Genomic DNA, 15,155 nt, shown 5'->3' with positions numbered 1-15,155 from the left:
AAGACATAAACGGGAATTTCTTACGAACGAGCGTGAGGTGATCCAAAGGTGGCGGCAGCACTACAAAGAGCACCTGAATGGCAATGTGGCGGTCAACGATGGCGGCATGGTGGCGAACTTGGGAGCACACGCGCATTACATACGTCCTCCGGCTCTGGATCTCCACGAAATCCAGGAGGAGATCGGCCGGCTGAAAAACAAAAAAGACCCTGGGGTCAACCCCAGGAGAGCTATTTAAACATTGTGGTGAGGCACTGGCTGGAGTGTTTCACTGGATAATTACCAAGGTTTGAGAAGATGAGGTTCTGAGTGGATGGAAGATGTCGTGTGCCCCATCCCCATGTTGCATCGTGTCAGCATCGAGAAGGCAGCCCCTTCAACGCGATGCAACCCTGGTAAGGTAGCCTACCGAAGATTCTACAGTTATCAAGAAAGGCAAAAGTAGAGCAAACGGATTGATTCAACGGCAACAGACCCGGCAACGAATAAAGTACAACGATTGGGAAGTCGGATCTTGGAACGTGAGAACTTTCAGCAATCCAGGAAATACGGTGGCCCAGAACTGGAGAACGTGAATTCCGGGCGGTGGATCCCACCGCGAACACTTCATTCAAGTACCACATCTACTATAGCGGCTGTAACAAAGCAGAACGAGGAGTTGGATTCATGGTGATCGGGAAGCAGATGAAGCGTGTTATCCGGTGGAAGCCGATAAGCGACCGTATATGCATGTTGAGAATGAAGGGCAAATTCTTCAACTATAACCTGATCAGCATCTATGCCCCAACGAACGATACGCCTGATGACGTGAATGATGGGCTATATGAGAGCCTTGATAAGGCCTACGGAGAGTGCCCAACACACGATGTAAAGATTGTCATCGGGGATGCAAATGCGCAGATCGGAAGAGAAAGTTTCTTTCGTCCTGTCATTGGTACGGAAAGCCTTCATTCCGCTACCAACGATAATGGTCTGCGACTTGTAACCTTTGCTGCTGCTAGAGGGATGGCAATCAGCAGTACCTAATTCGCACGTAAGAATATCCGCCAACACACCTGGCAACATCCGAGTGGAGAAATTTGCTCACAGATAGACCACGTGCTGGTTGACGGACGACATTTCTCGGATGTTATAGATGTAAGGTCCTTTAGAGGAACATCGATTCGGATCTCTACCTTGTAGTTGCAAAAAATCGGGCGCGACTCTCCAGCGGCACGAATTCACAAAACAACAGAACGATGCGTTTCAATATCCAACGCTTGTCAGTTGAAGGAGTTGCTGAACAGTACCATCAGAAGCTGGACGAGCGGATATGAGTGTAGCGAAGGGCAGAAGAGAAACGAATCCACCGCAGAAAAAAAAGGCAACACGAAGAGAGTGTGATAGCTGAAGCGCAGGAGAACATTGATAGAAACTATATGTGGAGGTTTTACGCAACTGTCAATGGTACGCGGCATAAGACTGCGCTAGTGCCCGCCATGTGCAATGACCGAGAGGGGAATTTGCTGACAGACACGACTATGGTGGCAGCCAGGTGGAAGGAGCACTTCGAAGATTTGTTGAACGGTGAAAATGAAGGTGTATTAAGAAGCAGAATGGAGATAGTCGGCGACGGTCAAGCTGTGGAACCACCAACGCTGAACGAGGTTAAGAAGGCTCTAAACGAGCTGAAAAAACAGTGAAGCTGCTGGGAAGGACGAGATACCGGTCGAGCTTCTCAAACACGGAAGTGAGCAGCTGCATCAATCAATCCACCACATTATTCAGAAAATATGGGAGGATGAAGAACTGCCTGCCGGCTGGTTAGATGGCCTCATATGCCCAATCTATAAGAAAGGGCACAGACTAGAGTGTGCCAATTACAGAGGGATCTCCCTTCTGAACTCAGCGTACGAAATCCTGTCGCGTATCCTGTTTAACAGACTGAGACCGTTTGAGGAGTCCTTACCGGCGAGTCGGCGAATACCAGGCAGGTTTTCAGCAGAGCCGATCAACGACGGATCAGATGTTTAGCCTGTGGATGATCCTTGATAAATTCCAGGAGTACAACTTGCAAACTCAACATCTGTTCATTGATTTCAAAGCAGCGCACGATTCACTGAAGCGAAATGAGCTGTGGCAGAAAATGTCCGAATATGGTTTTCCGGCGAAACTGATTAGACTAATACGTGCAACGCTGGATGGCTCGAAATCAAGTATTCGAATTGCAGACGAAGTGTCAACCTCGTTTGTGTCCTTAGACGGATTGAAGTAGGGTGATGTACTTTCGAATTTATTGTTCAACATTGCACTCGAGGGCGCTATCAGGAGATCTGGCGTGCAGAGGAACGGCACTATCATCACACGGTCGCATATGCTCCTGGGTTTTGCGGACGACATCGACCTTTATGGGAATCAATCGCAGAGCAGTAGTGGAGGCTTTTTTCCCACTGAAGAGGGAGACGGCGAGGATAGGCTTAACCATTAACTCTACCAAGACAAAATACGTGGTGGCAGGTAGAGATAGGAGAAGACCTAGTGGTGTAGGTGCAGTGGTAGTGCGTTATGGGAATGTGTTTGAAGTTGTTAAAGAATTTATTTACCTTGGAATGCTTGTGACATGTGACAATGACGTTTTCCGTGAAGTGAAAAGACGTATTGCTGCTGCGAATAGGGCCTTTTACGGATTACGTAATCAGCTTAGGTCCCGCAACATGCAGACGGAAACGAAATTTACTCTATACAAAACTCTGATTCTACTAGTGGCCCTGTATGGGTATGAAGCATGGACATGAAAAGAAGCGGACCGGAGAGCTTTTGGGATTTTCGAGTGAAAAGTGCTGCGTACAACACTCGGAGGGAAACTAGAAAATGGTTTTCATGAATCATGAAAATATTGTGAATCATATAAAATACGGCTGACTTCAGTGGGCTGGTCACTTAGTGCGAATGTCAGAAGAAAAAAAGCGAAAACATTATTCAACAGAGAACCCGATAGGGGCCGGCGACTTCGTGGAAGGCCACGAACACGCTGGCTGCACGCGGTGGAATCGGACCTGGGGACCCTGAACGTTCGAGGAAACTGGAGGAACATCGTCCAAGACCGACGATTATAGAGCTCTACAATACGCCAGGCATAGGTGTATTGACGCTGTAGCCAACCAGGTATCAGGTAGGTAATAATCCGTCATCGCTACATCGCTCTGAAGGGAGTAATACGAAGGGCAGGGATTGACACGAGTGAGTGGTACGATTTTCATGAAGTCCGTCTAGTTATGTGGTTTCGCCGACGACATTTATATCATGACACGTAACTTTGAGAGGATGGAGGAAGCCTACATCAGACTGAAAAGCGAAGTTAAACGGATTGGACTAGTCATCAACACGTCGAAGACGTAGTTCATGATAGAGGCTCAAGGCTCAAGAGAGGACAACGTCAGCCACCCACCACAAGTTTGTATTGAAGAATTCGTGTACTTGGGCAAGCTGGTGACCTCCGATAACGATACCAGCAGAGAAATTCGGAGACGCGAATGATAACTACCAGATCATAGGTGTAACCGATAACAAAGCTTATCTTGCAAATTCGGCCAATCATCGCTTAAGGACAAGCCTCCCGGAATCCAAAGCTAAATGCACTTGCGTTTTCAAGGGCAGTCCATTGAAAACAAAAGCCAGGCACAATTGTCACTTTTATTATTCCACGCATGCTGCGACGCAGCAACGTGGATTCCGGGAGGCTTGTCTTGTTTTTGCAAGTTCTGTATGAGGATTCACTAAAAAATTAAATTGAAATAAATGGAAAGCAAACAACTACGAAGTCACAAGTAGCCCGATGGTACTGAATGTTCACAAAATAGAAGTTGAATATTCAACTAATTATTTTCCTGAGTTGTGAAAACAAGAGCAATTTGTACCGTTTTGATTTGATTGAATGTCCGACCTTATTTTATTTTTCTGCTATAAATAATATCAAGCTGCTTAGATTACTTGATCAAAGGTGTAACCGATGATAAGCCTTATCATGGTAATGAAAACGCATCAACGTTCCAATGAATTTTAGCATGATCTGTTTACTGATTCGCCAAAAGCTTGCTATCTAATGTTATGATGACTTCAATTGCCGATAAAGTCGAAATCAAACTTCCTGCCGGAATTCCAGATTAGATTAGACCTTCGTTTTCTTTCGGTTTAACAAAATCCCAAAGATTTTTCAGATCATTCAGTATTGAAACTAAACTGCCTGTGATATGGCACGAGTAATCCGATCGATCGTGCTCTTCTGTTCCCTCGCGCTAAGCGGTGCTGTTATTCAACCACTCGGCGTAGACGTTAGTTGCGTAGTTCCCGAGTGCTCCACACAGGAAGGCCGCATAACTCTATGGCCATTCAGCGATCCAAACTTCTTCATTATCTGTGAAGCTCCGTTTTGGCACCTGATAAGACGGCCGTGTCTTTCCGCAATGCTGTTCCACTTCGAACGACAAGAGTGCGTCGATCCGGAAGAATGGGAAAAGCCATGTGCAACGCAAACACCGCTTCCGAAGTGTCCCGTTGTTGTTTGCGCGAACATCGAGGACCAGAGACTACTGTGGCCGGTAGAGGACCCAAGCTTCTTCATACAGTGCGTCCCACGCCCCGACGGAGGTATGATGGGGGTTCAGAGAATGTGCAGCGAAGGCTACCTGTTCAGCTACACGCAACAGAACTGCATATATGCGCAGTATTGGGAGCAGGATTGTACCTTCGACGATATAACAACGATTGGAACGGGAACAACTGAAGATGATACGCTGACATCGACGACACCAATCGACACAACGACGATAGATGATTCGTCGACGATAGACGACCTAACGACGGATGACGCCACCACGACGACGGTTGATTCGACGACAACGGAAGATGCCACCACGGATGATTCGACGACGACAGCAGACGCAACCACGACGACAGACGACCTAACGACGGAAGATGGCACCACTACGACGGAGGATTCGACGACGACGGAAGATGGCACCACTACGACGGATGATTCAACGACGACTGCAGATGTAACCACGACGCCAGATGCTCCAACAACGGAAACAACCGATGAACCCGGTAGAGGCATCTGCCCAACGCCGGAATGTCAGTTCCAAGACCAAAATCACTATCCGCATAGCGATTGGACACTGTTTTACGTATGCGAACCGAATGCGTCAGGCCAATGGCTTCCGTTGGTGCGACCTTGTGGTGGCGGAACCTACTTCCATGCCGGCATGCAGGTGTGTGTTCACATCTGGCAGTGGGAAGACTTCTGCCTCTAGTGAACCAATTCGTACCGTATTCAGAAGAACATTTCACTTGATTTTATTAATGAATTAAATTGAAAACTGAAAATAGAATCTAATCACTAATTGCTGTGTGTGTTGTTATAGTTATTTTGATTGGGTATCACAGTTGCATCCACGTCAAACCCATTGCCGCCTCCTTCAAGTCCTGGCGAACCTCCATCGCGTACATCGTTCTTAGATTCTATGGAGTTTTAAATCATCCAAGTCCGAGTCTCCCAAGCGTTGATTAGATGGCCGGTCGGGACAGTGGAGCGCAGGTTGGTTCCCACTCCCATTCGTCCCAGTTGACGCATTCCAGCAGCGTCGGATGGAAAGCCGAATCGCTAACGCAGCGCCGCAGAATGGCCGCCTGGTTCTGCTTCTCGCATTCCCAGTACGCGGTGGGATCGTGATTGTGGCGCCACACGGCCTGGGTCACCTCCTCTTGCTTCTTACAGCCCGGCTGTCCATCCGTATTGTCTCGAACGCAACGGGCGGAAACCGCCACAACCAGTGCCAAAAGTACCAAAGTGAGACCTGCGAATGCGTAGGAACGACGCTTTTAGATTTGTAAGGCCTAGTGCCACAAAACGGGGGGACATACGTACCCTTCATGATTCAACGGAGAAATAGAATGTAAAAAGTTGCCGAGCTCCACAGCGGAATGAAAGTGACCTTCCAGTTGGTACTCGATGGTTGTTTTATAGCGCCAACCAGGAAAGCGTTATCATGTCATCTTAATTGAAAAATTTGGAGAGCAACGTCGCCACTTCACTTGGTGGGGTTCTAACGATGATGGTAACTGCTCTAGGTTTGATTACAGGTAAAAGCTTTTGTGGCTGATGTAGTTCTATTTTGATGGAAGTTTTGGACGATTTTTTTCGGGTCAGATGACGAAACGGGATTCCAATCGCGGAACAGTGAGATAAGACTGCTTCAAAGATAATGAAAACAGCAACCGTGAGAGAAGTATACTTGTAGGCAAATAGTAGCTCAAGTACAAGATATTTGTATGAACTTTAGAGCAATCCGTGTGATGTGTCACTGCTTTGTGAAAAATCAGGTAGCATGAGTTTCATCATTGGTTTTGGCATATTTTATTTACTATAGGGGGAGATCCCCCAACGCCGGACACCTCCCAATACCGGACCCTTCTAGAAACAACACTTGTAGAGATCCCTCCATCGTCTTATGTAGTACAGAAGAAAGCTATTGAAAAGTCTATTAACTGCATGAAATAGCAGATCCTCATTTTGCAAACTTTGTACAAAATTTGAAATAAGCAGAAACAAAAATTGATGATGTCATTGAAAATGGAGGGAATTTTGAGTGCAATGTAAGAGCTGGAGGATCAAATATTTACAACTTGAAGCAAGTGAAAAGTGTCACTATTCTAAATGATGTCTTTACTCATGTAATGCCAACGGAAGTGGTGCAATTCACTGTTTCTGATATATCTTTTACACGTTGGGGTGGATCTAATCAAATAACAACGGCAGCTGGAGGTGTGCGCCACCGCGCCACGCCGCCGCCGCCGACAGTTTTTGGCACGCCGCCGCCGCCGACATTTTTGCATCAGCGCGCCACTGTTCAAAATTTGTCACGCCGTCTATAGTTTTACACGCCGATTCAAATTTGAAGAAGTCCGAAGAATTTTCAGTAGAAATTCCAGAGATTCAGTGGAATTTCCGTAGAATTTTCTTATTGATCTCTTGGTTATGGCCCATTTTGGTTATTTTCAAAATATTAACGGAAGAATGTTTTGAATTTCGCCGAAAAACCCGTATAAACTTCCTATAATTTTTTGAGAATATTCATTTTCCACGAGAACTACTTTGAAGTGTTGAGAATTCTTTGAAATTACCGAGAGGAGTTCTTTGGATTTGGATTTATCGGATTTTACATCTCTTCAAAATTTTCACGAAAATTTTTTACAGGAAGATATTCTTCGAAATTTGCACAGAAAATTCTTCATAATTGTAGGATCTTGTGACTGATAGAAGGGATGCTTCCACGTTGACTTTCTCAATCTAGATTAATTAAGATGACTAGATTAGAGCAACGTTGGAACAGAAATCCACGGGAGACTCTTTGGAATTTTCACGACGAAAAATACTTCAAAATTGCAGCGGAAGATTGTTAAAAATGTAGATTTCAATAAGAAAAATCTTTGGTTTTTAACGGAAAAATGCTTGGATTTTTAGGATTTTTTTTTTAAATTTTTACAATTGTCCATAAGAAATTCTTGGGAAATTCCATTGGCCGAGCTGGTAATAAGTCAATGACGTTTCCGTAACAAGACAGACGGGTTGAATCGATCGTTCAGCCGAAGAAGTCATTTGGCCAAAAATGCCGTATGGCGGAAAATGTAATTTGGCATTCGGCCAAATGCCAATTACTGAACGGATCATATGATCATAACTAGCCACTCGTTTGTTTAAATGGCCTTTTCGACATATGACATTTAAACAAAGTTCCGTAACCTCTACTTTTTAAGTCGATACTGGTCTTTAAGCCAAAATTCCATCTAGCCGAGCCAAACTGATAGTTTATCCGAAAATATTATCAGTTCAACAATGGTTTGGCCAAAAGCGACATACAGCCAAAAAGAAGATTCGGCTGACCTGAAAAACAACCATTTCGGCCAAATGGCATTTTCTGCGGAAAGTGTCGTTCGGCTGAATTGATCATTTGGCCAAAAAGTTGTTTAGCCGATTAGGCCATGTAGTAAAAATGCCGTTTGGCCGAATGGGTTGTTTTGCAGAAAGGACATTTTCGGGCCAAGTGGTTCTTTCTGTCAAATGGCTATTTCTACCAAACGACAATTCCAGTCAAATGATCTATTCGGTATATCGATTTTTAACCAAATTACCAGTTCGGCCGAATGTACCTTTCGGCGATATGTCGACCTGGTAACAGTTTCAGAAGTGCGTTCAATTCGGCTTAACAGGATTTGGTTAGATGACTTTCGGCTTAAAGGCCAGTATCGACTTAAAAAGTAGAGAGGTTGCAAAATTTCGATAAATGGTCATTTCACAAAAAGGATATTTCGCCGTTAATGGCATTCGGTCAATCGGGTGGACATTTTTTACCATATTATTCGTTCAGTAATTGACATTTGGTCGTATGACCGTTGGGCCAAACGACATTTTCGGCAAAACAGACCATTCTGTCAATCAACCATTTCGGCCAAACGGTATTTTCGGACTGATGACATATTCGACCAAACGACCTATTAGGGAAAAAATTACAAGTTCGGCCATATTTTGCTTTGAGCCAATGGAATTTCCCAAGAATTTCTCATGAACAATACTCTAGTCGTTAAAAAACTGCAACATGTTTACGTTTCAGTTAGTGAATACCTTTCGATAACTGCAACGCATTATAAACGTCAAATGGTTGTTAGTTGACGTCAGATGCAATAGGAGTGTAATCGAGTTGCAGTTAAATTACTTGCAGTTATCAAACGTCTAATGCACCAAGAGTTTCTCGTGAAAATCCAAAGAAATTCCCTGAAAAATCTGAGCAATTTTCCATTGAAATCTACATTGTGAACAATATTCGTTGAACAATATTCCAGAGATTTTTTTTTTTGAAAATTCCTCCTCTCTATGCTATGCTATGTCAAACTATCCGTTGTAATGATTCTAGACTGAGCAAACCAACATTAAAACACCCATTCTATCAGCCTCACTCTTCTGTAATTATGAAGAATTTTCAAAGTAAATTTGAAAAATCAACGGGAACTTCTTGGCATGCAGTCTTAATTCCAGAGTCAAAACAGGGTTTTACTACTGTCCGACGTTTCGGCAATTGCATTTTGCCATACAATTGCCGAAACGTCGAACAGTAGTAAAACCCTGTTTTGACTCTGGAATTAAGACTGCATGCCAAGAAAATCCCGAAATATCTAAATTACAGTCGATCCATCATCATATCAACGGGAACTTTCCGTGGATATTCTGAACATTTTTCTGTAGAAATTTGGAACAATTTCTCGTGGAAATTCTGAAGAATTTCTCATAATTCCGACGGCTTTCCTGCTAAACTTCCAAACATTTTTTTGGGGAATTCCAAAGAGCTACTGTTGGTAATTCAAAAGTATTCACGAAACATCAAAGTATAGTTCTCGTGGAAAACCCGAAAATAATTTGGAAAACTTGAAGAATTTTTTCGAGAAGTTCATCAGATTTTTAAACGAATTTTTAAAGCCCCCTACGCAATGCAGCGGAACGGTTACAGAAACGGCAAGATTTGACAGTTAGCCTATTTATTTTCTGTCAAATTTGCCGTTTCCGTCGCCGTTCCACTGGTATTGTGTTTGGGCCTTAAAAATTCTTCCGTGAATGTCTTGAAACCATCTCGAAAAAATCGCCACGCCGATTCACGCCGCCGGCTAAAATGGCTTTCGGCGTGACGCCGAAAACGCCGCCGCCGCCGACCAAAATTTGGACAAACGCCGCCGCCGCCAAATTTCGGACCGGCGCACACCTCTAACGACAGCCCGTTAAATGTGCAAGAATGATCCATAAAAATATGAATAACGATCCGTAAATAGCATATGAATGTTCCATAAAACGCTACCATAAATCCTTAAAATAGTTCGCGAGTATCCATGAACAATTACTTTGAAATCAAGAAAAAAACGCTAAAATTCAGCAATTGATAGGAAAATATGTTCCGTATATAAAATTGATAAAAAGCAACAACATGATCCATAAAAACTATATTCTGATCCATAAAATTTCAAATTTGCGCAATTTTTATCGTGATGATGATCCAAAATTTCACTAATATCATTGATCCATAATTTTGGTCATTTGATCCATAATTTTGGTTGAAACTATATTAACACTACAAATACCAAGCTCGCAAAAAACGTGGAACGGCTACTTTGAGCACCCAGATCTCAGCCGTTTTTCAACCAAATTTCTTGATTTTTTCACAGAACAATCTGTGGAATGTCAAAAATCGACTACTGAAGCCAGATTACATTTTTATGTAACGGCCACTGAGAACCAGCCGGATAGTTCCGTTCCACGCTTTTGCAGTCTGTTTGTGGCCATCCAGCATGTTGCATGCAAGTCGTACCACACTGCTTGTATGCAAAATTGTGTGGAGCAGGAGAAACATTTGGATGAATCATAGTTCATAGTTCTAAGGATTATTTTGTGATTTCAAAGAATATGCGGAACTAAAATCCCGAAAAATTCAATCCAGGATCCTTTTAAAACAAATCCTAACGCGTTTCTAAAAGTATGGCGATTCTAGAGGTTCAATCCAAAGATCGTGACGAAGGGAGGCGTCGGTTTGAATATTGCCAATATCCACGTGATATACGTTATGGATTCTTCTTTATTTAGCAGAACAGAACAAATTTTGAATGAGTACAATATTATAGCAAACAACCGACGAAAAAGTGAATAAAATCTTTTATTATAATTGAAATTGTGGAAAGTAGGTGAATATTGAAAAATAACTCAACTGTCGATTTCGAGTCAAGTACGAGACACTGAAGACGGCCTCACAGTTCAGGTCGGAATACGTATCTATAAAGATAACAAAACGCATTGGAATTAAATGGAAAGTATTACACTCGTCTTAGACAATTGAAGACATTCCACTTAAAGATTGTTTATACCAGCACCAACATTACGTTGCAAGGTCTTCTTTGGCCGTGCGGTGAGATGCACAGCTACAAAGCAAGATCATGCTGAGGGTGGCTGAGTTCGATTCCCGGTCCGGTCTTGGAAATTTTCTCGACTTCCCTGGGCATAAAAGTTCCGTTGAATTTGAATTTTTTTTTAAGTTTCCGTTGAATTTTTGAAAGGATTCCCATTAAAGATGCTGGAGGATTTTTCAGTGATGCTTCTGAAATCTAGTAGAATTCTGAAAGGAATTCTTGGGGGATATTGTTGAAGTAATTTCCAAAGGAATTCGTTGATGAATACCTAGAGGAATTCCAGGAAAAATATGTAAACTCCTACAGTAAATCCCAAAGTAGTTCCAGGAGAATTTCCATGAGTAGGAATTCCTGTAGGAATATTTGGAGAAAGTCCAAGAATAATTCCTAGAGCAGTTCCAGGAGGAACTCTTAGAGAAATTTGAAGAAGAACAGCTGGAGGATTCTCAGGAAGAAGTTCAGGATGAATTTCCTAAAATTCTACTTGGTGCTCCTCCAGAAATTACTTCTGGAGATGTCATCCAGGAATTCGTCCTGAATTCCTCCAGAGATTCACCCAGAAATCCTCCAAAAAATCATTCTGAGTTCTCCCAGAAATTTATTCTGAATTCCTCCAGGAATTCATTCTAAATTCCCCCAATTCCCCCCAATAATTCTGAATTTCAACAGGCGTGAGTTATATCAAGAATTCCTGATGAACTTTTGAAGAAACTCCATAAGGAGCTCCACGAAGAATTACTGAATCAAATCCGATTCAGAAGCAATTCCCGAAAGAGCTTCTAAAAATTAAAGGAGTAATATTTGGAAGAAATTTCAGCCCTTGTAGCATAGTTCAGATCGATTTGGTTGCAACAACTCCAATGTGACTGGATTTGGTCACATATGAGTCGCAGTGGCTGTTATGTGAAAAGTGTGGTACCCGGGCAAAAAAACCTTGGAAAACTCGAGGAGTAATTTCTTGAGGAACTCAAGGAGTAATTTCTGTAGCAGCCCCAAGAAGAATTCTCAGACGGATTCCCGTAAGAACTCCAGAAAGATATCCTGGATAAACGCCAGGTAGAATTCCTGGAGGAACTTCAAGAAAAACTCCCTGAGGAAAACCCGGGAGAAATCAGAATGAATTCCTGGGAAAATTAAGAAAGAAGTCAGGGCGGGAATCAAAATGAATTCCTGGGGGAATTCAGAATGAACTTTTGGGGGAAATCAGAATGAATTCCTGGAAAATTAAAAGTGAATTTCGGGCTGAAAGCAAATTTAGTTCCTGGGGGCATTCAGAATGAATTCCTGGGGAAAATCTGAATAAATTCGTGGGAAGTTCAGAATTAATTTTTGGGGGAATTCAGGATAAGTTCCTGGATAAATTCCTGGGGGAATTCAGAATAAATCCTCCTTAGCCGTGCGGTAAAACGCGCGGCTACAAAGCAAGACCATGCTGAGGATGGCTGGTTTCGATTCCCGGTGCCGGTCTAAGTAATTTTCGGATTGGAAATTGTCTCGACTTCCTTGGGCATAAAAGTATCATCGTGTTAGCCTCATGATATACGAATGCAAAAATGGTAACCTGGCTTAGAAACCTCGCAGTTAATAACTGTGGAAGTGCTTAATGAACTGCTAATAATAATGAGCTGCGAGGCGGCTCTGTCCCAGTGTGGGGATGTAATGCCAATAAGAAGAAGAAGATGAGGGAATTCAGATTGAATTCATGAGGGAATTCAGATTGAATTCATGAGGGAATTCAGATTGAATTCATGAGGGAATTCAGATTGAATTCATGAGGGAATTCAGATTGAATTCATGAGGGTATTCAGAATGAATTCCTCGGGGAATTCAGAATGAATTCCTGGGGGAATTCAGAATGAATTCCTGGGGGAATTCAGAATGAATTCCTGGGGGAATTCAGAATGAATTCCTGGGGGAATTCAGAATGAATTCCTGGGGGAATTCAGAATGAATTCCTGGGGGAATTCAGAATGAATTCCTGGGGGAATTCAGAATGAATTCCTGGGGGAATTCAGAATGAATTCCTGGGGGAATTCAGAATGAATTCCTGGGGGAATTTTGAATGAATTCCTGGGGGAATTTATAATGAATTCCTGGGGGAATTCAGAATGAATTCCTGGGGGGAATTCAGATTAAAATCCTGGGGGAATTCAGAATAAAATCCTGGGGGAATTCAGAATGAATTCCTGAGGGAATTCAGAAAGAATTCCAGGGGAATTCAGAATGAGTTCCGAGGGGAATTAAGAAAGAATTTGGAGGGGAATTCATAATGAATTCCGGGGGGAATTCAGAATGAATTTCGAGGGAATTCAGAATGAATCCCGGGGGGAATTCAGAATGAATTCCTGAGGAAATTCAGAATGAATTCCTGGGGGAATTCAGAATGAATTCCTGGGGGAATTCAGAATGAATTCCTGGGGGAATTCAGAATGAATTCCTGGGGGAATTCAGAATGAATTCCTGGGGGAATTCAGAATGAATTCCTGGGGGAATTCAGAATGAATTCCTGGGGGAATTCAGAATGAATTCCTGGGGGAATTCAGAATGAATTCCTGGGGGAATTCAGAATGAATTCCTGGGGGAATTCAGAATGAATTCCTGGGTGAATTCAGAATGAATTCCTGGGTGAATTCAGAATGAATTCCTGGGGGAATTCAGAATGAATTCCTGGGGGAATTCAGAATGAATTCCTGAGGGAATTCAGAATGAATTCCTGAGGGAATTCAGAATGAATTCCTGGAGGAATTCAGAATGAATTCCTGGAGGAATTCAGAATGAATTCCTGGGGGAATTCAGAATGAATTCTTGGGGGAATTCAGAATGAATTCCTGGGGGAATTCAGAATGAATTCCTGGGGGAATTCAGAATGAATTCCTGGGGAATTCAGAATGAATTCCTGGGGAAATTCTGGAAGAATTTAAGTAATTCTTCTCGGAGCTCCTGCAGGATTTCTTTCTGGAATTTCTTCAAAAAAAAATTCTTGGAGCTCCTCTAGAAATTACTCCTGTAGATCCTCCCACAATTCTTCCAAATATTTTTCCTTTGAATTTTCAGGAGCTTTTCCAGGGTTTACTTCCTGGAGGAATTTCAGGAGGAAATCAAAAAGGATATGCTCGTGGAACTTTAGTATGGATTCATATTCGAAGTCGTACAGAATCCTTGTCGGAGTCAGATATAATCCTGGCTGGATTCAGACAAAATCTTTACCAGATTCGTACACAATCCTTGTCAGAATCGGACAGAATCCTTGTCAGAAAAGGACACAATCATTGCCGGGTTCGGACAGACACATTTTAGGAGTCGTTTAGAATCTTTATAGGATTCGGACATAATACTTGCCGGATTCGGACAGAATCCTTCTCGAAGTCAGACATAATCCTTGCCGGATTTGGACAGAATCCTTACCTGATTCGGACAGATCACTTGTCAGAGTCGGACAGATTCCTTGCCGGATTTAGATAGAATCATACTCGGAGTCGTTCAGAATCCTTACAGGATTCGGACATTATCCTTGCCGGATTTGAACTGAATTTGTACCGGATTTGGACAGAATTCTTCAGCATTCGGACAGAATCCTTGCCAGATTCTTTTACGGAATGTGTTAGAATCCATGCAGGATTCGGACAGAATCGTTGTAGAAGTCAAACATAATCCATACCGGAGTCGTTCAGAATCCTTGTGCCTTCGAACAGAAACCTTACCGGTTTCGAACATAATCCTTGCCGGTTTCGGATAGAATCCTTATCGGAGTCGCACAAAATCCTTGCCGGATTTGGAGAGTATCCTTCTCAGATCCGGACAGAATCCTTGCCAGATTCGAACAGAATCCTTTCCGGAAGCGTTCAGAATCGTTACAGGGTTCGGACAGAATCTTTCCGGAATCGGACAGAATCCTTTCTTTTCCTTTTTTCTTTCTTTGCCGGGTTCGAACAGAATCCTTGCCTGATTTGGACAGAATATTCATCGGAGTCGGCCAGAATCCTTGCCGGATTCGGATATAATCATACTCAAAGTCGTCTAGAATCCTTACAGAATCCATGTCGGAGTCAGACATAATCCTTGACGGATTCAGACAGAATCCTTACCAGATTCTGACAGTATCTTTACCGGGTTCGGACAGAATCCATACCTGATTTGGACAGAATACTTGTCGGAGTCAGACAGAGTTCTTGTCAGAT

General features: G+C 42.8%; 3 protein-coding genes across 13 annotated transcripts in view; 1 reads left to right on the top strand and 2 right to left on the bottom strand.

The window, feature by feature from the left end:
- LOC134207634 (cation-independent mannose-6-phosphate receptor) overlaps positions 1-15,155 on the bottom strand; it is a 614,852-nt gene that overhangs the window by 33,358 nt on the left and 566,339 nt on the right. The window lies entirely within an intron of this gene.
- Positions 4,079-5,312, top strand: LOC134214710 (uncharacterized). Its single transcript, XM_062694032.1, has one exon. It carries the CDS (start codon positions 4,230-4,232, stop codon positions 5,286-5,288), a length of 1,059 nt encoding a protein of 352 aa, XP_062550016.1. The 5' UTR covers positions 4,079-4,229; the 3' UTR covers positions 5,289-5,312.
- On the bottom strand, positions 5,306-5,993 carry LOC134214719 (uncharacterized). Its single transcript, XM_062694043.1, has 2 exons — positions 5,903-5,993; positions 5,306-5,831 (listed from the first exon to the last, which is right to left on the bottom strand). Exons 1-2 carry the CDS (start codon positions 5,907-5,909, stop codon positions 5,542-5,544), a joined length of 297 nt encoding a protein of 98 aa, XP_062550027.1. The 5' UTR covers positions 5,910-5,993; the 3' UTR covers positions 5,306-5,541.

This window comes from Armigeres subalbatus, chromosome 1 (genome assembly GCF_024139115.2).
Source record: "Armigeres subalbatus isolate Guangzhou_Male chromosome 1, GZ_Asu_2, whole genome shotgun sequence".
NCBI classification, from domain to species: domain Eukaryota; kingdom Metazoa; phylum Arthropoda; class Insecta; order Diptera; family Culicidae; genus Armigeres; species Armigeres subalbatus.
This window is presented reverse-complemented; position numbering and strand designations above follow the sequence as displayed.

Coding starts and splice junctions, on each gene's coding strand:
- LOC134214710 (XM_062694032.1), top strand. CDS start 4,230: ATGGCACGAGTAATCCGATCGATCGTGCTCTTCTGTTCCCTCGCGCTA.